The sequence below is a fragment of the Aethalodelphis obliquidens genome, unplaced genomic scaffold, assembly GCF_003676395.1.
Source record: "Aethalodelphis obliquidens isolate GAN/ISIS:26980383/991018 unplaced genomic scaffold, ASM367639v1 scaffold43, whole genome shotgun sequence".
NCBI classification, from domain to species: domain Eukaryota; kingdom Metazoa; phylum Chordata; class Mammalia; order Artiodactyla; family Delphinidae; genus Aethalodelphis; species Aethalodelphis obliquidens.
The window spans coordinates 12063166-12088670 of record NW_020837987.1 but is presented as its reverse complement, the minus strand read 5'-3'; the positions used below and the strand labels follow the sequence as shown (position 1 = coordinate 12088670).

Sequence of the window (25505 nt, the reverse complement as noted above, 5' to 3'; positions counted from 1 at the left end):
AGGACCTACCCGCAGGACCTCTCTGAATGCAGAAACAGAATTAGGACTGAGATCACCTCATTTCTGTCCCCCGGGCCGGGGGGGGGGGGCACCTGAGGGGTCAAGGTACTCACCGGACTCCACCCCTCCATCTGCTGTCATCTGGAAAAGGTGGATCCAAAAGAGCTCAGACTTAAAAACAGACATCTCTCCAGTGGCCCAAGCCCGGGAGAGCAGCCTGAATGGGGTTCAACGGTAACCTCTGATGGAGAATAAAAGCGGAAGTGGTAGAAAATACCTCCAGTCTTCCATGGCGGGTGGAGACGTCTGCTTCGTTGCGTGATGTAAGGACCGAGGCTGGCCTGCCCAAGAGGGCTCTGCCCCGCTGGGCTGTGAGCAGCCTCAGTGAACACTTGCTGACGGGGATCGGCAGAGGGAAGGAGGAGCTTCTGCTCTGCCCTGGTCTCCCCACCTGCACGTGAGCCGCTGATGGGGGTTCTCTGTCCCAGGCAGCAGAACTCTCCCTCAGGAGCCCACTATGATGGGCCAAGGGGCTGCTTGGCTGGCTGGCCCCAAGACCGGCCTGTCCAGCTCCAGGGTGCCCCAGGGAGATGAGAGATGAGGGGACAGGACTTTATGAAGCGGTCACCCCCATCCCAGCAGCTCCCGAGGCTCCACCATCGGAGACAAGCTGACTTACAATAATGACTTTATTTTAACATAATTAATTACAGACATAAAAGAGCCGGGAAGGGGGTGAGCCCCAGCCTAGCCCCGCCCTGGGGCTGCCAGGAGCGGGTGAGGTGCAGGTGAGGCCTCCCTGATGACCCTCCTTCCAGGGGTCTTCCCATGGCGGGGACCTATTGCTTTAGCAGGGGAGGGGCCACGCAAGCAAGGGGGCGGGGAAGCCTCTGGGCCCCGCCCCCCCCAGCAGTGCTGGCCTCCCTCCAGAATGCCGGCTTGGTGCCCCACCCTCCGCCTCTCCACCTCCTTCTTCTTTGTCCAGGGAGCAGACCATCTGGCCAGCCCCCCACCCCCTCTGCAAACCTAAAGGGGAATAAATACAAACTTTACAAAGTAAAAGGGGGTTCCAACGTTGCCCTGGGCCGGGCCTGGGGTCGGATGGGGAGCAGGGCCCCTGCCACGTGGGCCTCACATCATCCCTAACTGCAGCAGCGTGCTGGCATAGGCCATGGGCTTGACGTCGGGATGAGGCTGAGAAACCAGAGGCACACAGGTTAGACACAGACAGAAATGGGCCGGCGCGTGGAGGAGGGTCTTCTGAGCACCAGATGCAGAAACCAGCCCTACCCCTGAGAGCCTCTTCCCCCCGGGGCCCAGGCCAGGGAGAGCAGGGGACCCAAGGGGGTGACTCACCACTGCTGTGAACTGGTGGAACTGGGGCCGCAGGTCAGAGCCCCGGAGGTGGATGTAGGCAGCTTTGTTCCCCATCTGGTCGCTGCGGGGACAAGGGCAGAAGGGCCGGTGTGGTCCATCAGAGGCTGGGTGGGCCTGGGGCATCAAGGAGGAGGCGGGGCAGGGAGAGGGAGGGAGAAGAGCCCTGGACAGAGTCAAGGACACGGACGGACAGAGGCTCACCAGGCAAGAGAGAGGAATCCAGGTGAAGAGGGGCCCAGGGGGCCGAGGCAGGAGGCGTGGGGATGAGGGGGAGAGAGGGCCACGTGGGAGCCGGGGGCGGGGAGGAGAGGGCCCAGGGAGCAGGGCCGGCAGAGGGCCTTCCTGACAGGATGGGCAGAGGGCACGGGCAGCCCACAGAGGCAGGACTCTTGCCAAAACCTGGTCTCCAGGCTGACCATGCCCCGGCTCTAGTCAACAGGAAACACAGGGGACAGAGGAACGTGGTGTCCGGCCACCTGGGGATGGAACGGCCAGAGCACAAGAGACTCCGGTTTCTTCAACCAAAAACCAGCAAGGGGGAGGGCAAGAAGAACAGGCAACTCGAAGATCAGGAGACTGAAAACGTGGCCCTTGTTTGGGTCCTGCTTGGAAGAAATCGACTAAAATGAGACGTTGATGAGAGACGTGGGGAAATGGAACTCTGGCTGGGTTCAGGTGACCTCTTTAGAAGGTGTGACAGTGGCATCACAATTACACACAGAAAAGAAGACTTCCTTCATTCAGAAATATACTAGGGCAACAACGGGTAGAAGCGAGAATGCCTGGGGTTTGCTTTACAATAGCCCACGGTAAGGGTGGTGAGAGCTGGTAACTGTTGAACCTGGGTGACAGGTACGTGGGCGTTCATCACACTATTTTATCTACTCTTATGTATCCTTGGAATTTTCTATCACAAAAAGTTAAAAAAAGAAAACCACCAGATGTGTGGGGCAGGTGGGGACGTACCAGTAGTTGGGGGCAGAGAAGACGGTGACGCAGCGCCCGCCGTGTGCCACCTCATAGCCCTCGGCCTTGACCTCGTGGCTACGGATGATGTAGTCCAGGTTGTTCTCCTCCAGGAAGGCCTTGGTGACGTCGGGCCCGAACTGGCAACTCACACCCCGCTTGCTGACCGAGCGCCCGTTCTGGGGAGACAGGGAGCTCAGGGTGCCTGCTGCTCCAACCCGCCCGCTCTGCCCACAGCCCGCACCTGCTGGCCACGGCCCCGGGCAGACTGACCTGTGGCTGCGGGTCCGACCAGAGCAGGTCACACATGGGACCTGGAAGGGAGCAGAGGGGAGCGTCGGGGCCTGACGGAGGGCAGGGGAGGGGCCGTCCGCCGCGGGGCAGGCGTGGGGCATGAGAGACAGGACTCTGAGCCGCTGCTCGCCTCCCCGCTGGCCCTCCCCCGGGGCCAGACCCCATTCAGTCCATTAGGGCCCAGAGCTGGAGGGAGCGTTTCTTTGTTGTTGTTTTTTTTAGCCGCACCACACAGCACGCAGGATCACAGTTCCCCCACCAGGGGTGCAACCCGAGCCCCCTACAGTGGAGCGCGGAGTCCCAACCACTGGACCGCCCTGGGGCCACGGAAGTCCCTGGAGGGAGCTTTTAACACTGCAGTTCTGACCAGGTCCCTCTGTTGCTCAAGCCTCTGTGGCTCCCACTGCCCTAGGAACAGAGACCAAGCTCTTCACCCGGACCTGTGAGGCCGGACAGGCTCTGGCCTCACCAGCCCCTCCGCGCCCCGCGCTTGCCCGGCCGCACTCCTGCGAGAAGGCACCTCCTCCTCCTGCCCTGTCGGTGTTCGCGTGGTGTCCCCAGGAGGCCCTCCCACGGCCCGCTACCTCACCACTCCACACACACCCTCTCCCCACAGCTGTGTGTGGCTAACACTCTGCTGTCTGTCCCCATCACATCACTCCAGGGGCAGCAGGTGAACTCACAAATAAATAAATAAATGACCGCCGTGTGCTGCGGACACTCATGCTCCCCGGCCAGCACTGCCTCACGAGGGAGGTGCACTGACCCAAGTTACAGGTCAGGAAACTGAGGCTCAGCCTTGCTGTCTCTTGCCGAGGGCGCAAAGCCCATCGGGGCAGGGCTGGAGCCCCCGAGCCCCAGGAGGGAGGGGCTGTCCCCAGCCTTCCCCAGTCACCTGAATCTGGGGGCTGCCGACTCCGCTCGATCTTCCTGATGTCGTCCAGGGTGACGCCGTCTTCACTGAACAAGCCCCCGTGCATGATCTGGGGTTCAGGTGGGAACAGCAGCGTGAGGGCAGGGGCCAGCCACACCTCAACCCTCTGACTCGCTGCACCTCATAGCGGCGGCGGGGGCGGGCCTGCCTCACCAGCACTTTGCCATTGATACACTGGGCCAGCGGGAGCCACTCAAACACCTCGCTGAAGAGCTCGTACATCTGGGCTGTGTACTTGGCCTTCACCTCACCCTCAAAGCCGTAGATCTGGTTCATGTTGTCCGTCTCATGGTTGCCTGGCCAACAGCAGGACAAAGAGAAACCTCAGCACCACTGGGTGCCCTCTGGCTCAGACCCCAGCCAAGGCTGAGGACAGCCTGGTGGCCCCAGGCCAATGGCATCCACACAGCAGCTCACTGGTCCCTCCCAGAAACCCGGCCCCTTTCTAGAGGGGCAAACGGGCTGAGAAGGCACATGGCCACAAGGCCCAGGCCTGCACTGATCATCACAGAGTGGGTGAGGCCTGGGTTCAGCCCTGGCCCCGATCCCAAGTGACCAGAGGCCTTTCCGTTGCCCCTGTGAGCCTTGGGCTCCTTCTTGAAGGACTTGCCGTACGTTTTGGGCAGGAAGTACCAAGGAGGGGGAGGTATTGACAAAGAAGAGGCCCCCTGCAGAATGCCTGCTGTGGGCCAGCCCCACGCCGTGCTTTTATCTTCCCACCCGCAACCTCATTCCTCCCTCCCGGGGCTTGGGGGAGACAAGGAAGCTGCCAGGCCCCCACGGCTGCAGCAGGCGCTCATCGAGCATCTGCCACATGCCAGGTCCTGCTGCAAGAACCCCCCGAACCTGGCTGTGAACCTGCCCGGTGTCAGCACTCGTGCCCCCAGGAGCCCCCAACCCAGCCCGCTGCCCTCACTTCCTCCTGGTTCTCCCCCTCTCCTGGCTGCACCTTCCGCTCACCGCCCCACCTCTCAGCGGGCAGGTCCTCCGCCGGCGGCCCTCACTCCCTGGTGAGCTCATCCTGCCCAATACCACATGTACGCTGAGGAACCCACACTTTACAGCCCCCCGGGTGCCCCCAGACATCTCTCAGTCTCACAGCCACATCCAGAGCCAAGCTCCCCATCTTCCAGCCTACATCCTGCTCTTCCTGTCCCCGCATCTGTCAGTGGCAGCCACAGCCCTCCAGATGCTCCAGTCAAAACCTTGGAGTACCCCCTTTGACCCCTTCTTTCTCTCACACCCTCATCCAGCCCACTGGCAAACACTCTGGGTTCTACTTTGAAAAGTGAGCCCCAATCCAACCACTGTTCCCACCCGGGTCCAGCCACCACCAGTCTCCCTGCTCCCACTCTCAGCCCTTGGTTTGTTCCCCACATGGAGGCCCAAGGGATCCTCTTAACACCAGAGAGAGCCCCTGACCCTCCTCTGCTCAGAACCCTCCCATGACCAAGTCCTCACCAGGGCCCACAGAGCTCCATTAACGTGATGCCGCTGCACAGTGCACAACCTGCCCAACCTTACAGGGCAGGCCCGTGCATGATCTCAGTGAAGACACAAAACAAACACACCTGCAACCGGTATCCCCACTTCTTAGATAAGAAATGGGAGGCTCACAGAGGAAAAAGCGAGGGCTCTGCCCAGGTCCCCACCCTGACCCCAGACCCTGCTGCCTCCCAGCTCACCTCGAAGTAGGTGAAAGTGATCAGGGTACAGGAGCTTAAAGCCGAAAAGGGTGAGGATCACCTCTACGGAGAAGGAGCCGCGGTCCACGAAGTCGCCATTAAATATCTGCTCTGCTAAGGAAAACAAGGGTGGGGGGACTGCTCCCTCCTCAGCCCCTCCACACCCCGGCTCCTGGCGGCACTGCCCTGGGGTCGAGAACGCCAGCAGGGCTTGGGGCATCTGGGCTTTCGTCTCTCCTCACTGTGTAGGTCTGGCCCAGCAGCTTGGCCTCTCCGAGCCTCGGGATGGTACTAAGATCTCCAACCTCGCCTGCTCCTCAGGGAAACTGATGGCAGAGGGGGAGACCCCAGGTGGTCAGCCGGCTTCAGCTCTCCCCCCAGTATAGGCCCAAAGCCATAGGGCAAATGGGACACAGGCCCTCCCACCCGACACTGCACAGGCCTGGTAGCCCCACCCAGTGGCCATTCATCAGGCAGTTATAACATGAGCAAATACTTATCCAGCATGGACCGTGGGCCACTGAGCACGTCACAGGTGTTAACACACTATTCCTCTCAGTAGCCCGATGAGGGAAGCCCACTTTACCACTATCTCTTCTCCCCATTTTACAAACGAGGAACCCGAGGAACTGCGAGGTGAAGTGACCTGCCACAGCCATAGCTGGAAAACGGCACAACCAAGAGGGAAGCCAGGTGTGGGCTGGGCCAGGCGCCCCACGTATATGCTCTTATACCACACACATCCAGCCCTCTTTCAAGCCGGGGGGAAGCTGGGGCTCGGACACACTGGCCACCTGCCCAGGTCACACAGCAGGCGGGGACTGGCCCTGACCGGTCTGGCCCCAGAGCCCGGAGCGCAAGGCCGCCAGCCGCTCCACCCCCGCTCAGTGCCAGTGCAAGCACTCAGGCCTCTCCCTCCTCAGGCTCACGCCTGTTTCCCAGGCAGGGGTTCCTCTCCCTCCTGCACCCCATACCCGGGAGGCGGGGCAGGGGAGGGGCCTGCCCTTCCGAGGAAGGATACGTAGGGGTTGGTGTCCGAGGGTAAACCGTTGAGCTCAAATATGTTGAGGAGGTCATAGAACTGGCCGTGGGTGTCCCCACACACTGTAATCTTCTCTGTCTGGAAGAAAAGAGGCCACCGGAGAGGGAGGGGCCCAGAGAGAGATGTGGGGAGGGGGGAGGAGCGAGGGGAGGGGTGAGAGGTCACAGCAGACCGAGAAGAACCGTGCAGAACACACAGGCGTAAGGCACAGAAATGAAGAGGGGAGGAGAGAGACAGCCAGGAGGAGAGAGACAGGGTGGGTGAGGAGGGCAGACGTCAGGGAGAGAGAAGGCAGACCAAGCCCGGTGGGTCTGTGAGTTTCTGAGCTCCGTGGCCCCTCCCCAGCCAGGGAGCCACCCGCCCCGGCCCGCCTGCCCGCACACTGCCCCCAGCGCGCACCTCTTTGAGCGTGGTCTCCACGAGTGTGCTCAGCTTGGAGAGGACCTCTTTGACCTGTACCAGAATCTGGAAGGCAGGGCAGGCTGTGAGTGGGGCCAGCTGGAGGGCCTGCCGCCCACCCCAGCCCCAGAGAGACTGTACTGGCTAGGAGACGCTGCTGGGTTGAGGGTGAGGGAGAGGCAGGGAGGGGAGAGGAGAGGAAGGGGCAAGGGAGGCCTGGCTGCGCGGGTGCTGGCCGGGAACAGAGGCGGCCCCCAAGCTGTGACCCGAGTGTCCCATGCGGTATTTAAACATCAGGATTATTTCATGGGAAAACCTAGATTCTTGGTTTCTCTTAAAACAATCAGCATGGATGGACCTAGAGACTGTCATACAGAGTGAAGTAAGTCAGAAAGAGAAAAATAAATACCGTATGCTAACACATATATATGGAATCTAAAAAAAAAAAATTGGTTCTGAAGAACCTAGGGGCAGGACAGGAATAAAGATGCAGACATAGAGAAGGGATCTGAGGACACAGGGAGGGGGAAGGGTAAGCTGGGACGAAGTGAGAGAGTGGCATGGACTTATATATACTACTAAATGTGAAATAGATAGCTAGTAGGAAGCAGCCGCATAGCACAGGGAGATCAGCTCCGTGCTTTGTGACCACCTTAGAGGGGTGGGATAGGGAGGGTGGGAGGGAGACACAAGAGGGAGGAGATATGGGGATATATGTATATGTATAGCTGATTCACTTTGTTATAAAGCAGAAACTAACACAACATTGTAAAGCAATGACACTCCAATAAAGATGTTAAAAAAAAACAAAAAAACAATCAGCATCATGAAGAAACACACAGGATGAAGCCAGATGTGGAACATTTTATAAAACAACTGGCTTGGAAACGTCTAAATGTCAATGTCATGAAAATCTCCCACAAAGGCTTGAGACTGCTCTAGATGAAAAAAAGGTTAAAAAGGCAGGTCATATGCAGTAACTGATCCTTCAGTGGATTCTGGATTTTATTTTATATTTTATTATTATTATTTTTGGCCACACCACACAGCTTGTGGGATTCTTAGCTCCCCAACCAGGGATTGAACACAGGTCCTCAGCAGTGAAAGCACAGAGTCCTAACCACTGGACTGCCAGGGAATTCCCCGGATTTTGGATTTTTTTTTTTTTTTTTTTTTTTTAAAAACAGCTAAAAAGAATGTCTGGGGGGAAAAAACTGGGGAAAATTAAAGTATTTGTCTAGAAACACAGAGTATTAGTTCTTTCAGATTGAAGATGACCTTGACAATGTCATGTACACCTGACAGTGTTTGCAAATCTTATGGACAGCCTGTGGACTGTTTGCATTAGTCAGTATTATTGTATTGGTACTAAATTACTAAGGTGGGATGACTAAATCATAGTCACGTAGGAGAATGTCCTGTTTTTAGGGGATACAGATTATGATGCAACTTATTCTCAAATGGTTCAGGAAAAAGAAAAAAGTGTATGTGTATCTACACACCCATATACATAGAAAGATGAAGTGAATGTGTCAAAACGTTAACGGTGAACCTAGCTGTGAAAGGGGTATGATGTTAACCACACTGTTCTTTTGACTCTTCTGTAGGCTTGACAATTTTCTAAATACAAAGCTGGGAAAACAGAGTGTTAAAGAGAAGAGGAGGGAATTCCTTGGTGGTCCAGTGGTTAGGACTTGGCACTTTCACTGCCAGGGCCTGGGTTCAATCCCTGGTCGGGGAATTAAGAATCCCACAAGCTGCACAGCAGGGCCTGGGAAAAAAAAAAAAAAGTAGGAGATGTCCACTTCAGGTCAGAATGTAAAGAGTTTGTGCAAGACTGTCATTCTTGCCCTAATGACGAGAACAAGCCAAAAAAGAAACAAAAACAAAGGAACAAACAAAAAACCCCCTGAAACATCTGAGAGCAAGGACACAAAGAAACCTAAATTAATCAAACTGCAGGCAGTAATGGTGAGAAACCCTTCCCTGGGAGAAAGGGACCATGGCTGCATCCCCCCTGGCAGCGCGCCAGGAGGGCAAGACCCTTCAAGGCTGAGGGGAAGGCAGCAGAACCCTCGTGCCTGCGTGGGCTGGCATTACAGAGCCCTGAGGGGCCCCGCCGCAGGCCTCCACCCTCGCCCTCGGATTCTCTCCCACAGCCACCCAGAAGGCAAGGCGCAAGGCGGCGTGGTGGAGAGAGGCCATCTGAGGCACAAAAGTGGGGGTGAGACTGGAAGGCAGAGAACTCCCCAGCCACCCCATCTTGGCAGCGGGGCTGAAAATCAGAGCGCTTTCCTCCAGTTCCAAAAGCTGGAGACTTTACAGCATAAAGACATCCCTGGGATTTTGCCAGGGCTGAGATCCCAAGCCCTGCAGACGGGAGAGTCCTGATTCCACTCTGAAGACACCTGAAACCGGTGGTGAACTAAGTCCAATAAGACCTGCCCCTGAACTGCAGATGAGATGGACACAGACCCTCACAATAGCAGCCCGACAGAATCAGGTCCTGCCGTCTCCTGAAGGAAAGTTTTGCCTCAGTCGCTACTACTTTTACACAAGATGTCTGGCATACAATAAAAAATTATAAGACGCAGAGAGCACACAACGGAAGCAGACCCAGAGATGGGGGAACATCCAGACAGAGACTTTAAAATAACTATGAAAAAAATGTGTTAAAGGATCTAGCAGAAAAGGTAAATGACATGCATGAACATATGGGGCAGAGAGATGAAAGCTATTGAAAAAAATAACCCAATGGAAATGCTAGAAATAAAGAATTCATTTGCAGGGTGCCAGGCACACCACGGGCTCAGCAAGTGTTCGCTGCCGGTACCACCCTTCTCCTCTCGTGCCCTGTGATGGGGTTCAGGCCCGGCTGTAATGCTATCCTGGGGTCACAGGCGCGTTCAGCCCTCGACAGGGGCGTTACCTGGTAGGCGCATTTCCGGTGCAGTTTCTTCTGGTCCTTGTACCACTGCATGAGCTCTTTCATGAAAGTGATTGTCACTTTGCCGTCCTCAAGCTTGGGTCCGCTGTACTCATCCTCGATGGCTGGTGTGTGAATGGGGGGGATGAGAGTCAGTGGCCATGGCCACTGTGAGGGTGGGAAGTCGGGCCTGGCTCCCAGGCACGGGGCAGATGGCGCTGGACACACAGGTTGAGAGGGGGATGGAGTGAGAGAAGATGCCACTCCCCGGCCGGGTCCTCTCATGGCCCGCTCCTTCCGTTCAGGTCAGCTCAAAGGCCCTCTCCTCAACTGGACTTGATAGCACTTGACACTGTTAACTGACTAGTCAATCCTCTCTCCCCACTAGGACACCAGCTCCAGGAGGGCAGGGGCTGTTTTGTTCTCAGCTGTGTCCCCAGTGCCTAGAACAGTGGCACCTATTAGGTGCCCAATAACCATCTGTGGAATGAATGACAGACTCAGCTGAGCGCCCAGAGGACCTACGGACAAACCAGACACAGGAGGCCCGTGACGGGTGAATGCAACTGTGGAGGGCAGGGTGGGTGGTACAGCAGGGAAGCTCGCCCGAATCCGGAACCTCCAGACCCAGCTCTGGACTGTGGAGTCCCCAGAAGCGCAGGCGAAGGAGCAACAGACAGCGTGTGGGGACGGGCACCAGAGGCACCACTGAGCCCCATCCCCCCTGCGCCCCAGCATGCACTGGGAATGGAGGGCTCAGGCAAAGACGAAGAATGCTCTGGGATGGGCACAGCGGGGCACCCAGGCCTGACTCACTCATGCTCTCGATGTCGAGTGAGTCCACGACGGAGCGCTTGTGCTCGTCACCTGCGATGGCCCGCTCGAAGGCCTTCTGCTTCACGATCTTGTTGCATTCCTGGTATTTCATCTTGGCATCCTTGTCGTGGGGCTTCACCTTCACCACCTGGGTGCGTGGGTGGGTGAGAGGGGAGGGAAGGAAAGAGGCATCAACACCCAGGCCGGGGTCGGGGCCATAGGGAGATGGGGACGCCGCGGCTGCCCTCGGCCTGCCTGGCCCGGGGCTTCACGACTGCTGAGCAGAGCACCCGTGCCGGGTGCACTAGGGGTGCAAGCCTGGGCTCGCTTCACCTCTGGCCCTCAGCTTCTGCATCCCCAAACTGGGCCTGACAGAGCTGCCCACACAGGGCTGCCGGGTGGGTAAACGTGCCAACCCACGCAGATGCTCTTAATAAATCTTAGCTCTGACCATCATCAGAATAAAACTGGCCCCACTTCAGCCTCCTCATTGGAATCAGAGCGGGCTGAGATGCACTTTACTGATACCGTTACAGTCAATACCAAGGAGGGTGGGATTGACAGGAAAGGGTGGGCCGGATCCAAAGTCATAATTTACAGCCCAGACTCATCTGAAGAGGCAATGACTTGCTGGATAACCCGGACTCGCTGAGCCTAAGTTTTCTCATCTGCAAGATGGGGGAGATGACAGGCTCCACCTGCCAGGGCTGTTGGGGGTGATACACAGGGCCTGGCATGCAGCCTGGGCTCTGTGGGCAGCAGCGGGCACCTCGTGGTGACGTGGCCCTTGTTCAATCTTGGGCTCTGGGGAGACCCAGGACAAGTGAGTTCCCTCAGTTTCCTCCTGTGTAAGGTAGAGGTGACAGTGTTTCTACCCTGGGGGCTGGGAGGACTAAACAAGTGAACACTTGTGAAGTGTGTGCAGCGGTGCCAGGCGTGAGTCAAGTCCACATTAGCGTAGGCTGCTCTTCAATGCCCCCTCTCGTGGGCTGCTGCATTCATTAAATGAGATCGTAAGGAGGAAGCGGCAGGCATACGGCTTTGGGACACACTCAGCTCTCAGGAGAAGGAGCCTGTCCTCTCCGCTCTCCTTACCTTCTACCCCGCTTCCTAAAAGCTCTGATCCTCCAAGATGAGAGGCAGGCAGGGCTGCATTCAGATCCCAGCTCTGCTCCTTACTTGCTGGGTGACCCTGGGCAAGTGAATTCACCCCTCTGAGCCTCAGTTTAGTTATCTGTAACTGTTCCTGTAACTATTAGTGGACCCTGCCTGACCTGCGCACCCTGTTGGCCTCCCCAGGAGCGGACTCCCACAGCTCCTGTGCCGGGGGGGCCGAAAGGGGTGTGCCAGGGCTGGCTCTCAAGGGCAGGGATGCCCCCCGGTTGGAAAGCCTGGCAGAGTGAGTCAGAAGCCTGGGAAAAGGCATCTGCTAATAACCCCTGAGGGTCAGTGTGGCTCACGCCCCTGAGAATGGGTGTGCAGGCCAGGAGCGGGGGCAGGAAGCTGGTTCGGGGCAGGCTCAGGCTAGGGCACCCTGCCAGGCAGCTCCACCCAGGGTAGGGGTGCAGTGCGAGGCTTGGGAGAAAGGCAGCACCAGACCTTCCCTGGAGTCCTCCCCACCAAGGAGACCTTACGAGTCCACACTGCAGAACGAAGTCCAAACCACCACTGGGCCTGGCCCACAGAGGCCCGCCCACCCCTCCACGTTCTCTGTTTGCCCAGCACTACCAGCCAGACCAAACTCCCAAGTCCCCAAGCACCAGCTCCTTCTCAACTCCAGGCCTCGTACAGGCAGCCCCTGGCCCAGAGCACCTCATTTCTACCTCCAGCGACTTTCTAGCCCCTCCTCCTCCTCCAGGTCTCAGCTCCCCTTTCCCCTCTCCCCCAGGCTGGGTCAGGCACCCTCTCTGGGCTCACACAGGGCCCTGGGCTCCCCCCACCCGCCCCAGCCCAGAGCACTGCTGGAGATGGGTCTGCCTCCCCACTGCAAGGCGGCCATGGCCACGAGGGCAGGGCTGAGGCCGAGTCCCAGCTGTGAACGAATGCCCGGAGTGGATGGATGCCCCACTAAGCATTCCCTCTGAGCCACTACCCTGTTCGCAGACAGCTCAGAGGCTGGGGTGCGGGATGCAGGCAAACGCCGAAGACCCCGGGAACAGAGGGGCGGGAGCAGCGACAGCAGCAGCGGCACCGGGACACAGCTGTGTTCGAACGCTCACCACGCGGCTGATGTTGTGAGCAATTACCTTGCTCACTGAATCCTAGAGCAGCTCTATGTGATGTTATCACATCTCCACTTGACAGATTAGGAAACTGAGGCCCAGAGAGGTGAGGTCACTGACCCGAGAAGCCAGGATTCAGCTCTCTCGCTGCTTGAGATCCTGCTCCCCCAGCACGCTGGGATGTGCTCCCCTCCCTACCGCTGCCACCGTCCCCACGGTGCCCTGCGTGGCCTCCAGGGAGACACCGTCGTGGTCATGAGTGCAGGCTCTGGGGCCAGGCCTCCAGGGCCTGCATCCAGGCCTTCCAGGGCAGGCAGCCCTACCTCTCCAGCCTCCCTCAGCTTCTAGAAAGCGAGGGAGGCTGGAGAGGTGGAGGGTGGCTGTGAGAATTTAACATCAGGCTCATCACAGGGCCCAGCAGCGAGCGAGCGCCTGTGCCAGGGCCTGGGGCTGCTGCGACTGCTACTATAACTGGCTGCCTGGCTGGGAAAGGGAAGTGACCCTGCCAGGCTCCCGCTCCTGGGGAAGGTCGTTTGCTCCAGGTTGGAGGGGCCTAGTGGGTCCCAAGGCCTGTTGGGTCAGAAGCGAATGCTGGACTTTTCTTTAAAAAGTGGGATCTGGGGGCTTCCCTGGTGGCGCAGTGGTTGAGAGTCCGCCTGCCGATGCAGGGGACACAGGTCCGTGCCCCGGTCCGGGAAGATCCCACATGCCGCGGAGTGGCTGGGTCCGTAAGCCATGGCCACTGAGCCTGTGCGTCCGGAGCCTGTGCTCCGCAACGGGAGAGGCCACAACAGTGAGAGGCCCACGTACCGCAAAAAAGAAAAAAAAAAAGTGGGATCTGGGTTGTATCCGTGTCAGTATCCAGATTCTGATAGTGATGCCAGATACGTCACTGGGGAAAACTGGGAGAGTGGGATCTCTGTATTACCTCTTACGGCTGCGTGTGAAGCTACAACGTTCTCAAAATAAAAAGCTGCTTTTAAAAAGTGGTATTTTCAGCTGGGAGTATTCACAGGCAGTAACTACAACGACTCGAATCAATGAAATGATAACATAGGCTTGTGATCCCCACGTGAAGCCACGGGGGCCGCGCGTGTTTGGGAATTGGGAACTCTTCGGATTTTAGAAAGGTGACACAGTGCACCCGCGTGCTGTATGTTACAGGATACCTCCAGCAAGTCCGGGTGGCACCTGGTAACCACACACACTCCCGTTTCTGCAGTGAAACTTCTGGTCGCACTACATGGGGGCAAACAAGACCATCAACGGCCTATCAGTTCAGATCGGATTTTGCCACCAAATGAGCTGCCCAAACTTACCAGACTATTTTTCACAACGGCTCGGGTTTACAACTGAGGTGAAGGAGCAAGAGCTCACTTCAGGGGACCCACGTGACAATGGGTTGTGAGCCATTATGACTATTTCCAATGTAGAGGTGATGGGATGCAGCCCAGAGAGAGGCCACGCCTGCCAGTGGCACATGGGCAACCAAGGAAGCCAGGGGTCTGGGGGAGGCAGTGGGAAGCAGGACACTAGGGTTTTCACCCCATGGGTCGAGACCCTCCAGTGAATTCATCTAGGAGGTCACACCAACACTCCTTCCATAATAAATCAGAGCGAGACCATCGGAGCACGCTGCCTGAGCTAAGGGCGATGATTATGCCACCAAGTCTGGGACCAGACTGTCCCTTCCTGGCTGCGGGACCTTGGGGCAGTGACTACTCTCTGGGCCTTGGTCTTCTCACCTGTAAATCAGGGATAGTAAGAGTCCCCACTGCGTAGGGTTGTCATGAAGATCACATGAGTTTTCACAGCACGAAGGTCACCAGTGCACCCGGCCCCTGAGAGCGCCGTGTCAGGTGTCAGCTGTGACCGTTCCTGTTACTATCATACGTCCACACCTTAGGGGAACGGGCGTTCGTACAGGCTAGCGAGGCAAAACGCACTGCTAACTGACTGTGCTGGGCTATGCTGTAAGAAGAAACCCAAATGCAAACCATATTACAAACCAAACCCCAAAAATCCCAGGAGAGGGTGAGGAGTGCTGAAGGAGTCCCCAGATCCGGCCCGGGCCCGTGTGAGTCACCACCTGAGTTCCAGTCACAGACGGGAAAGAACACAGGTGGAATCTTCTGAGAAGAGGACCCAGTAAGGGGGCGGGGAATCCTGGAGCCAGAGTCCCCCGGGAAGGATGAGCTTGGAGATGAGGGGCATTGGTGGGGGGATTCAACATGGACCCATGGAAAGGGGAGATCAGCTCCTGCCCTGGAGGGAGAGCAGAAGAGAGGTGCCCCCACGTCCCCACCCCCTAACAAGGCCCTGTGCCTGCACACGGCCCTTCCTGGGGGCCGCAGCCTCTTCCCCAGACACCCCCAGGAGAAAGCGCACCCAGTACTGAGCAGGGGCAGGCCCTACTCTGAACGTACTACTCTTGCCGAATCCTCACAAGGCCACTGAGGCAGGCTCTGCTGTTCTCTTCCGTTTACAGATGAGGACACTGAGGCCGAAGATCCAAAGCTCTCAGAGATACACAGCTCATAGCCGGGCGTCCTGACCGCGGAGCCGGCGCCTCCGCCCCTGCATGAGTGACCTTCAGAATTTGAGACTATGACTCACAGCAAGAAGTATGTATTTTATCACACCTAATACGCACCCGTATTCACATAAATGAAAAATACTCTCTCACAAATATATACGTACTTCCTCCAAACAATGAACTGCTGTCTTCTTCTCTATTCTATTTGATGAAGGCAGAAGTGCTGGTCTCAAACTGTTACACTGACTTCACGGCCCACTAACCATTACGAGCATGGACTATGGGTTCAAGTCTCAGCCCTGCCACTTCGCTGCTGGGTGACCTTTGAGGAGGGACTTCCTCTCTCTAGACCTCTTTTTCCTTCTTGCAGAACGGATTGAACGCATTTTCCTTCTTGTAAAAAGCACGTCAAGAGCTCACAGCAGAGCTAGGCCCACAGTAAGTATGCAGGTGAGGAAACTGAGGCTGAGAAAAGAAGGGTCCTTCACCTGAGGGCCCAGGCTGCTGTGAGACACAGCCTCAGGCTCTTCGTTTAACCACGGTCACGTCTTGGTTCCGCCTCCGAGGATGCCATGACCTGAGAGGGGGCCTGGGCACATCCTCCGTGAAACTCCAGCACGTCCCAAGGTAGCCCTGGAGGCAGAGACTGGATGGGGAGCCACCCCAGGGCCCAGCCCTCTGCCCTGCACCCAGAGTCGGACGAAACATGTCAGAAAGGACGACCTGCAGGCGGGCGGCTGGCCCAGGTGGGCAAGGATCTCAGGCTCGTGCAGGGGCTCCCCAGGGCTGCTGGCAAAGCCCTCACAGGGAAATGGGCCACGACCCAGCCCCCAGGGCATCCGCAAGGCCTGGGAGAAGACTCAGATGCAGTATGCCCACAAGACGGCTGCAAGTGACCTCTCAGCCTCATGGAATATGCGGGGCGAGGGCCCAGTCTGGGCCAGAGCTGTGTCGCAGACCTGTGCTTGGGGTTCCTCTCATCTCCTGCCCCCTCCCATCTCCTCCAGGCCCCTCCCCCCATTTGGGGACCTGCAGGAAAGCCCTGTCCCCATCCAACCCCACCTGTCTTCCGAGTTACTCATTACGGAGCCCTCCAGCCCTATGATCTTTACGCACACCACTTCACCAGAGCCCAACAGCGGCCCAGGAGGTGGCCACTCCTCTTGTCACCATTCTCCAAATGAGGACGCCAAGGGACAAGGGAGAGGTTTGGCTGGGGAACGGCCTGGGAGCCCACGCTTGCAAGGGCTCTGTTCTGCTGCTCCTTCCTCCGTCCTCCTCCCGGGGGGTCACCCCAGCCCCCTCCTCCATTCCGCCCCTCAGTCTCTGAATTATCTCTTCCTTCAGGCCTCTGCCCGACCCTGACACAGGTGCCCCCGGCCCAGCGCCTGGCTGGAGGCTGCACTTGGCCTGACAGCCGCCCTCCTCTCCGGGCCAGCAGCCAGCCCCAACCGTCTGCCCTGGCTCCCTCCAACTGCAGCCTGTGGCTCTCAGCCTCCCCTGCCGCCTCTCCCAACACAACAGAAGCTGCTCAGAGTGCGTGACGAATGAAATGAAAGGAGGGAGTGCCGGGTGCGTTGCGGGGACGGGGGCAGAGTGATCATTCATTCAACGAACACTAAGCCCCTGTTGGATGCCAAGCACCGTCCCAATGACCAGAATAAACAAAACCCCTGCTCTCGAGGAGCGACTCTCTCCAGCGGGGAAAGAGTGGGCCGGAGGGTCGGGCTGCCTGCATTCAGATCCCAGCTCTGCCGTTCGCCTGCACGTGCTGGTGGGCAGGGGACTTGAGCCTTCTGGGCCTCAGTCACCCCATCTGTACGATGGGAGTAGTCACAGTTCCCACCTCACAGGGCTGCCTCACGAGTCCCTCAGCCAGCTGACGAGAAGGGTATCGAACATGCCTGGCCCGAAGGCGTGTGCTCTGGGAGTCCTTACCACTGTCGTTATCATCAGAGCAGTTACAGTGATGGGGTGGCAGATGAGCAAGTGAACTGGTGAATTCTTGCCATCCTCTAGGTCCCCTCCCTTGTCACCTCGTTAAAACACATCCCCCGTTTGCTCCCTCTACAGCATATCACCCTCGTCTATTTTCTCCCAGGCCCATATCCTCACCTGCAACGATTCTGTGTACCCTCACAATGATGGGCTTGCTTTTTGCCCTCCTCCGAATTATAAGCTCCACCAGGAGAGCTGCGTGCCTCTTGTTCACCAACAATAACAGCAACAATTATCATAATAGTTAATTATTACAGAACACTGACTACGTGCTAGGGGCAGTTCTAAACACTTGGAAAGCAGAGGCTCATTTATTCTTCACGGCAACCCTGAGAGGTAGGTCTTACTGTCCTCCCATTTCACAGATGTAGGAAAGGAGGCACAGAGAGGCCAGGTAACTTATCCCAGGTCACCAGGCGACGATGGCAGAGCTGGGCTACGAGCCCGGCTGGCATCTGTTGGATGAGCAAGCGGCAAGTAAACATGTGAATGGCCCCCTCATACCTTCCCCGTCTAGTCCAGCTGCACACACAGAGGCCGTCCTCCCCCAGCCTGCCCCCACCCGGCCCTCAGCACCCGCCTGGCTCAGAAGCTGGGAGCTGGCTCACCCCCCGAGGCCTGGCTCACCGTCTCATAGTCGCGCAGGGCGGCCCGGAACTTGCCCAATGCCATGTTGCTGGCGGCCCGGCGGTAGTAGCCCTTGATGTACTTCTTGTCCATCTCGATGGCCCGCGTGGCGTCGGCCAGCGCGTAGCCATAGCACTCAGTGCGCAGGTAGGCCAGGCTGCGGTTGCCATAGTAGATGGCATGGCTGGGGTTCAGCTCGATGGCCTGGCTGTAGAACTTGATCGCGTTCTCGTAGTCCTTGGCTGTGAAGATGGAGGAGGAGAAGCATGAGGCGAGGCTGCCACCGCCCAGCCAGAAGAGGCCCTGGGCTGGGTACTCGCCCAGTCCCCCAATTTACAAATGGGGAAACTGAGGTCCACAGCTGAGCTCAGAAACGTCTCTTCAGCCCACCCCCCTTCCCTGTCCTGTCCCACCCTAGCACAGGCCTTGTCTCCTCAGGCCCAAATCCCTAAGACCCCAAATCACTTCCACACACCCATCCACCCAACCATCACCCCCCAAGGCCCCAGGTGGACAATACTTCTTCCAGGACTTCAGGAGGGTCTTACTGAATGTTCCCCATGGCCCGGAGAGGATATGTTACTGAGTGCCAGACCTGGGCTGTGAGCCAGCAAGTGTGAGTCTTCCCTGAGCCCCTTGGTTGTCCAGCCCCCCAAGCAAGTAAACAAGCCCAAAGAGGGGTTCTAGTAGGAGAATAGGAAGTGGGGAAGGAAAAGGAACCTACTGAGGTCTCAAGAAGGGGACACGTCAGCAGAGACCCAAAGGAAGCGACAAACCAGACCAGAGGAAGAGCATTCCCAACAGAAGGAACAGCAGGTGCAAAGGTCCTGGGGGGGCGAGGGAAGGGGTGAGAGAGCATTATGTTCCAGGACCAGCAAGAGGGTGGTGTGGCTGGGGTGGAGTGAGCTGGGGGAGGGCAGGATATGAGGGCAGGGAGGCTGGCAGGACAGATCCCAAAGACCACAGCCAGAGCTGGGTGTGGACATCAATGTTCTAAGTGTGGAGTGACAGGATGTGACATCTGGCCAAGGGGAAAGGTCAATTTTATTTGAAATGAGCTACGGCCATGCCTTGCACGTTACATCTCAGCCTGTGGAATCCTCACATCCCCACGGCATAAGCACCGTCTGGTGCTCACTTTACAGCAAGCCACAGAGGTCTTGTTCAAGGTCAAACACTCAGTGTGTATCTGCAGAGCTGTCTTGGGTCCTGCCCATATGGCCATTCAGCAGGCAGGAGGCCGCAGCTAGGAGGTGTGCCCGAACTGCGGAGGCCATGACGTGCCAGGTGCCACACGGGGCTCTTGGCGCATGAGTCGCCTCACCGAACCCTCACGGCAACCCCGAGGACAGCTGCATTAGCCCCATTTTCCAGGCGTGGCTCTAGGAGGGAAACCCCAACACACAAAGTGGCAGGCAGGAATTGTGAGCCAGGCCAAGACCCAAATGCTCCCACTCTCATCCTCCGTACCAGGTGGCCTCTCAATGGGAGCCTGGCATAGAGACAGGCACAGACACAGGGGCAGGTAGCCTGGGCCCAATTGCTGGCTCCACTCCTTACTAGCCGTGTGTCCTTGGGCAACTTATGTGCCCTCTCTGGTCTAAGGTTTCAGAGTCCTCCAGACACTGAGCCTAAAATGAAAATTCCTGCCCTAACTTCTACTACTCTTTTCTCCAGAGCCATCTGATAAACCATGGCTTTCCTTTGTTTGCTTATAATCCATCATCCCAATTTGAACCTAAGCCCCAAAAGGGCAGGGGCCCTGATTGTCTTACTTCTTTGAACCCTTGCCCTGTCGGAGGACACAGCAGCCCCCAGCAGCCCCCAGCCCTGCCCTCCTGGGGCTCACAGTCCAGTTGCGGGGTGGGAGTGACACAGCACACACAGATCCACCCCCAGGCAGTGATGACCCAGAGTGTTTTACAACTGGGGCAACCCAGAGGGGATGCCGGAACTGAGACCTGGAGGAGGAGAAAGAGTGAGCCAGGTGAAAAGAATGGAAGAAGAGGATTCCAGGCTTCATGAATGGTTCCTGAATGAAGGCAGGAAGGAATGAAAGAAAGAGAAAGACAGGACACACCTACACTAGAGAAAGAAGCCAGGTGCTGGGAGATGCCAGGAACAATATAACAGCGATTCCTCCTACAGGCTGACGTCTGGCAATCTTTCAAATGGCTCGGGTGTCACCTCCTTTGGGAAGCCTCCCTTGACACCCAGGCTGGATCAGGCACCTCTCCAGCTGCCTCAGCCCCTGGGCTCCCCTATGCCAGCCCTGCCCCCTCTGGGTAGGCACCGTTAGGTGATGGGTGTGTCCCCCAGGATGGTGAGCGCTGGAGGGCAGCCCAGGACTTCCCAGAAACACGCAAGGGCAGAAGCAGGCAGCCCAAGTCTGACTGACCCTCCCTGGAACACCAACACCTTCGAGGGCTCCTTCCAGCCTCCCGGCTGGGCTCCAGAGGCAGACTGGCCAGCGCTCTTGCCGGGCCGTTCGGCATGCGGTGGGGAGCCTGGTGCCTCGGAGCCGGACATCTGGCTCTGAGGATCCCGACCACGAGACCTTGGGCAGACAGCCTCCCCTCTCTCAGCCTCAGCGTGCTCATCTGAACTACGGGAACCACAATCGGCCCTGCCTCATGGGCTGGTTGTGAGGGTGAAAGGAACTCCTGGCTGAAATGTGGCTACAGCAGAGAAAGAGGTCAGCAGAGGCTTGTAAAAGAAGTGAATAAATGACCAAATGAAAGGAAGAAGAGACTAGAGCAAACAGGAGGGGCCTGTGCTTCGCACAGCCACCCAGCGGCACCGGATCCCAGCCCTGCTCTGTGTGCTCGACAAATATGAACGCATTTAATCCTCAAGAGAGGCCCCATTTTAGAGGACGAGACTGAGGCGCAGAGAAGTTAAGGTTTGCCCAGGGGCCACACAGCAGGTAAGAGGAAGAAACAAGATTTGAACCCAGGCAGCCTGAGCTCTTAAGCCTGTCTACACACTCTTAGACTCAGAGGCCTCCTGAGAACCCCTCTCTTTTTACAGAAGGGGGTGGGGGGCAATGAGGCCCAGAAAGAGGGGAAGAGAGCTGAACGACATTGGGGATCAGGCTCTGCCCCACCAGGGCCTCTGGAATGGGCCTGAGTTCACAGAAGTGATCCAGCCATGCTGATGGGGGCAGGGGGCCTGGGGCCCCTCTTCTCCCACCATGTTGAGCCCCTGGGTCCCTCTTCTCCCACCATGTTGAGCCCCTGGGCCCCTCTTCTCCCACATGTTGAGCCCCTGGGCCCCCTCTTCTCCCACCATGTTGAGCCCCTGGGTCCCTCTTCTCCCACCATGTTGAGCCCCTGGGGCCCCTCTTCTCCCACCATGTTGAGCCCCTGGGGCCCCTCTTCTCCCACTGGGGCCAGGACGGCTCCAGGTGAGGCTGTGGCTAAGGACTCTGAACGTGGGTGCCAAGCACGTGGTGAGGAAGGGGGATATCCGGGCTGTGCTGCTCACACACCCTGACCTTGGGCAAGCGGTTTCACTTCTCAGAGCCTCAGCTTCCTCTATAAACAAACAGGCCCGCTCCTACCTAGTACCTGGGGGAGGATTAAACAAAGTGGTGTACCTGGCCACCACAGGGGCTCAACTCAGGCGAGCTGTAATTATTCTTTTCATTGCTATTCCCCCAGCCCTGGAGACTGGGGCTCTGCGCCTGCAGCTGCCTGCCAAACAGCGAGGGACCTGGACCAGAAGGGGCATTCCCCTCCGTTCCAGCTCAGTGCCAGGACCGCTGGCTACCTGCCCAGTCTCAGGCCTCCTAAGAGCTCAGATCCCAGGTCCTGGAGGGCAAGGAGCCCTTCCCGACGGCCTACTGTTTCCCAGAATTCTTCCCTCGCCACAGCATCACCCCCATACTTGCTGCTCCTCTCGAGCCCCATTGCAGGAACAGCCCCACCTTGCACACCACCCCCAGCTGGAGACTGGACCCTGTCCTGGACACCTGGTCCCTCCAGCCCCAAAGCCAGGCAGTCACCCTGTTCTGTCATGGCAGCCTCCGGAACATCTCTCAAATCTATTCTCTCACTTCCACCCCGAGAACCCCTCTCTGCCCTGGTCTGGCCTTCACCCTCTCCTGCCCAGGTTCCTGCCCCAGCCTCCTCCCAGCTCTCCCAGCGTACGCCCCCTCCTGCCGCTCCCGAGGGGCCTTCCTGAAGCACAAACCCAATCCAGTCCTTCCCCACTCAGAACCATCCACGGCTCCTCGGGGTCCTCAAGTGGAAAGCTCGGGCTCCTGCCTGCAGCCTCACCTAAACTCCTCTGGCCTCTTACACTCCAGCCCCACTCACTTCCTTGGTGCCAGGCTCACCTCTGGGCCTTTGTCATCCAGCTCTTCCTGCCTGGGGTTCCCTCCTCCCTCTCTCCAGGCGGCCGCTGTCATTCTCCCTCTGAAACATTTCTTGAGTCGATTTCCGTCTCTCCAGCCTAGCGGGCACCACCCCCCTCCCCACTCACCTGCCCACCATTCTAGTCTCCTTCCTGGTCTCCAGCCTTGCCCTTGGGTCCAGTCTCTACAAGGCCACTGGGGGATCGCCTTCAAACGTGCTAATCAGACAGTGTTGCTCCTCTCTTCAAACCTTCCTTGGCTTCCTACCACCCTTGGGATCACGTCCCTGACCTGCCTCCAGGGCTCTACCTTCCAGCCTCACCTCTCACCAGCCCCACCTCCTTCTCGCTGCTCTGGCCTGACCTGACTTTCCCACTCTTAAAATCTGTTCGTGCTCCCACCAGAGGACAGCTCTCCACTAATGCTCTGGATTCCTCCCATGCCCCACCCCTCCTCCAGGGCTCTGCTGCTGTAGGTCTCCTCTCTCTCCTGCAAGATCAACTCTCTCTCTGTAGGACCATACTCTTAGTCTCTTCTACTCTTAAAAAAAAGCACCCTCCCCCCATTTCTCCACTCCCCCTCAGAACCAAAATTTTCAAAACCCTTGTCAACAATTGCTGTCTCCACTTCCTCATTTCCCATTCACTCTTCAGCGCCCTTCCCTCTGGCTACCATCGCTATCATCCCCTAGAAACTGCTCTGGTCAAGGCGACCACCAACATGTTATGGAGGCAAATCCCACGGTCAATGCTCGGTGCTCGCTTTGGCAGCATCCGACCTCAGGTAGAGCCCCTCCTTCTAGATGCACTCTCTTCTCTCAACTTTCCTGATTTTCCTTCCACCTCACTGACCACTCTTCTGTCCTAAACATTAGAATCCCTTGAGGTTCCGTACTAGGCCCCTTCTCTTCTGAGGTGACCTCATCCATTCCCAGGGTGTTCCAGTCCACCCATAGGCTGATCATACCCAAATCCCTCTCCAAAGACTTCCAGACTGGCCCGTCTACCTACTCAATGTCTCCTCTTGGATAGCAGAGTCAAATCCACACTAGTCTATGCAGTGACTTGCGACACCCTACAGGAACTGGCCCCTGTCCTAAGCTTATCTTGTACCTGTTTCCCTACTAACTCGTTAAATCTCCAGCCAAGCCAGCCAGTCTCTTTTCATTCCCGACCTCAGGGCCTTTGCACAGGCAGCTCCACCCACCTGGGACACTCCTTCCCAATTCTCTTTCTCAACTTAAATGCCTTTTCCTCAGTGCGATCTTCCTTGACCGCCCTCTCTAAAGTACTAGCCTCTAACCCTTATTCTCTACTTCACACTACATTGGGGTTTTTCCAAAGGACTCATCACAGCTTCTAAGTATTTTAATATTTATCTGTGTGTTTACTCAATGTCTGAGTCTTCTGCTAAATTACAAGCTATATAAGGGTACGGCTACATCTGTCTCATCTACTGCTACATCCCTAACGTCGAGCATGATCCTTAGCACATAGCAGATGCTCAATAAACGTAATGAATGAATGAATGAATGGGTGCCCCCACACCTTTCTTTCCCAAGATCCTAAGTCATACTATTCTTGGGATTGCCTCACCTCTACTCCCAGAACCTCCTTTCTCCTGGTGTAACCCCAAATCTCCTACTTCCTTTCCCTCCCATCTAATGATCTATTCTCCACTCCCATGATTTCCTGCTCTATTGGGACAGTTCCCCCCTCCCCCCCACTTGGTGTCTCTCCACTTGGTAGCGCCATCACTGCTCCGCCCCATGTCACTACTTGGTAGCGCCCTCTTCAGATCTCACCATAAGCTGGCACCTCTGGGGTTTCACATTTGGTAGTGCCCTCATTCCCGTCTCCCTCCCGTTTCATACTTGGAATCGCCTTCCTCAGTCTCCCCACTTAGCACCCGCTCCGTACGCCACTTCTAGGTGTCACCCCTTCTCTCAGAAGGCCCCTCTGTCGCCCCTTGGTAGCGCCATCCTCGGCCTCCCCACGCCCAGTCACTTGGTAGTGCCTGCCCCGCGCCCAGGCTGGCGCTCCTCGTTGCCATGGTTCCGCGCGGGCCCGGCACCCCTTGACCTGGGCCGCTCTCCATCCTCCTTCGCTCCCTCCAGGGCGGGCGTACCTTTGAAGTAGTCGTTGGCCTGCGTCTTGAGCTCCTCTGCCCGCTTCAGAGCGCCATCAGCCGGGGGCTCGTCCCGGGGGGGCTCAGCACACTCAGTCCGCTCGCCCTCCGCCATCGCCATGCCGCAAAGCGACCCCCCACCCTGGCAACCGCGGCCAGCGGCACCCGGCCGAATCGTCGCGAAGGAGTGCCGAGTTGCCGCTGCCGCTGCTGCACAAGTGTCGTAAAGCGCGGGCCCTGAAAACTCCCTTCGCGCGCCTGCGCAGGGCGCTTTAGCCATAGAGCGCTCGGAGAAGGTGACCAGAGGGCCCCCTGACGGCGCCCTTCCTAGCATGAGCCAATGGGGAAGGCGAAAAGGGGCGCGCGGGCAAAAAAGGCCCGGCGTGGCCCCGTCTCCCAAAGTTCCATGTTCCGAGCCGCAGAAGTTTCTCGGGGTCTTAAAGTGGGATTTCCCTGCCGTCTTCTCCCGTTGGTAGGTGGGTTGCGAATGCTGCTGGTGGGTGTGGCTTTTCTGCGAGGCACCACCATGCCCAACGCGGAACCGGAGCCGGGGGTCAAGCCCTTCTGTCAGTTTACCTGCGTGACCTTAAACAAAGAAATCTTCCCTTCCTCTCTAGGGCCTCACTTACCCCTCTCTGAAAAATGGGCGGTTTCTCAAACCAACACCAGAAAGGGCCAGTGTTTCTAAGTTATTAATTAAAGGTGCCCTGGATCCCCTAACCCTGAGCTAGGCTTAGAAGTTTGTTGCATCATCTCCTTTCTCCTTCCTCACGCCCCACTCACCAGCCTTCCATGGCTCCTCAGTGCCCTTAGGAGAAAACCCAGACTTTTTCTGATGATCTAAGAGACCCTGAGTAGATTAGTCTCAGGCAACATCTCCAGATGCCACTCCCATCCCCAATCTTCATTCACGGTACCCCATTCCAGACTATCCTTCCTAAACCCACAGCCGCTACTCAATGCCGAATTGTAGCACTAAATCCTTTAAGGCCCTGCTCTGGCTCCCCTCCTGGAGATAGCACAAGCTCTCCCACCCCCAAAACTTCTTGTCCTGGCAATCTGACCCTACCACATCCAACAATCACCCGAGAAGGTAAATATTAGTATCGTCTCCACTTTACAGATAAGGACACTGAGATTTGCAGAGGTCAACGTATTTGCCCAAGGTCATACAATAAGAAAGTGGCAGAGCCAGAACT

General features: G+C 57.3%; 1 protein-coding gene across 1 annotated transcript; it reads right to left on the bottom strand.

The window, feature by feature from the left end:
* Positions 1-671: 671 nt before the first annotated feature.
* Positions 672-24526, bottom strand: PPP5C (protein phosphatase 5 catalytic subunit). Its single transcript, XM_027079928.1, has 13 exons — positions 24307-24526; positions 17823-18064; positions 10440-10587; positions 9627-9748; positions 6698-6763; positions 6278-6376; positions 5257-5362; positions 3725-3867; positions 3533-3620; positions 2617-2657; positions 2344-2522; positions 1357-1438; positions 672-1194 (listed from the first exon to the last, which is right to left on the bottom strand). The coding sequence occupies exons 1-13, from the start codon at positions 24425-24427 to the stop codon at positions 1132-1134; spliced, it is 1500 nt and encodes a 499-aa protein (XP_026935729.1). The 5' UTR covers positions 24428-24526; the 3' UTR covers positions 672-1131.
* Positions 24527-25505: the final 979 nt, after the last annotated feature.

Coding starts and splice junctions, on each gene's coding strand:
- PPP5C (XM_027079928.1), bottom strand. CDS start 24,427: ATGGCGATGGCGGAGGGCGAGCGGACTGAGTGTGCTGAGCCCCCCCGG. Junction 6,377..6,697: donor TGGAGACCACGCTCAAAGAG/GTGCGCGCTGGG, acceptor CTTTTCTTCCAG/ACAGAGAAGATTACAGTGTG. Junction 1,439..2,343: donor TTCTCTGCCCCCAACTACTG/GTACGTCCCCAC, acceptor TTGTCCCCGCAG/CGACCAGATGGGGAACAAAG.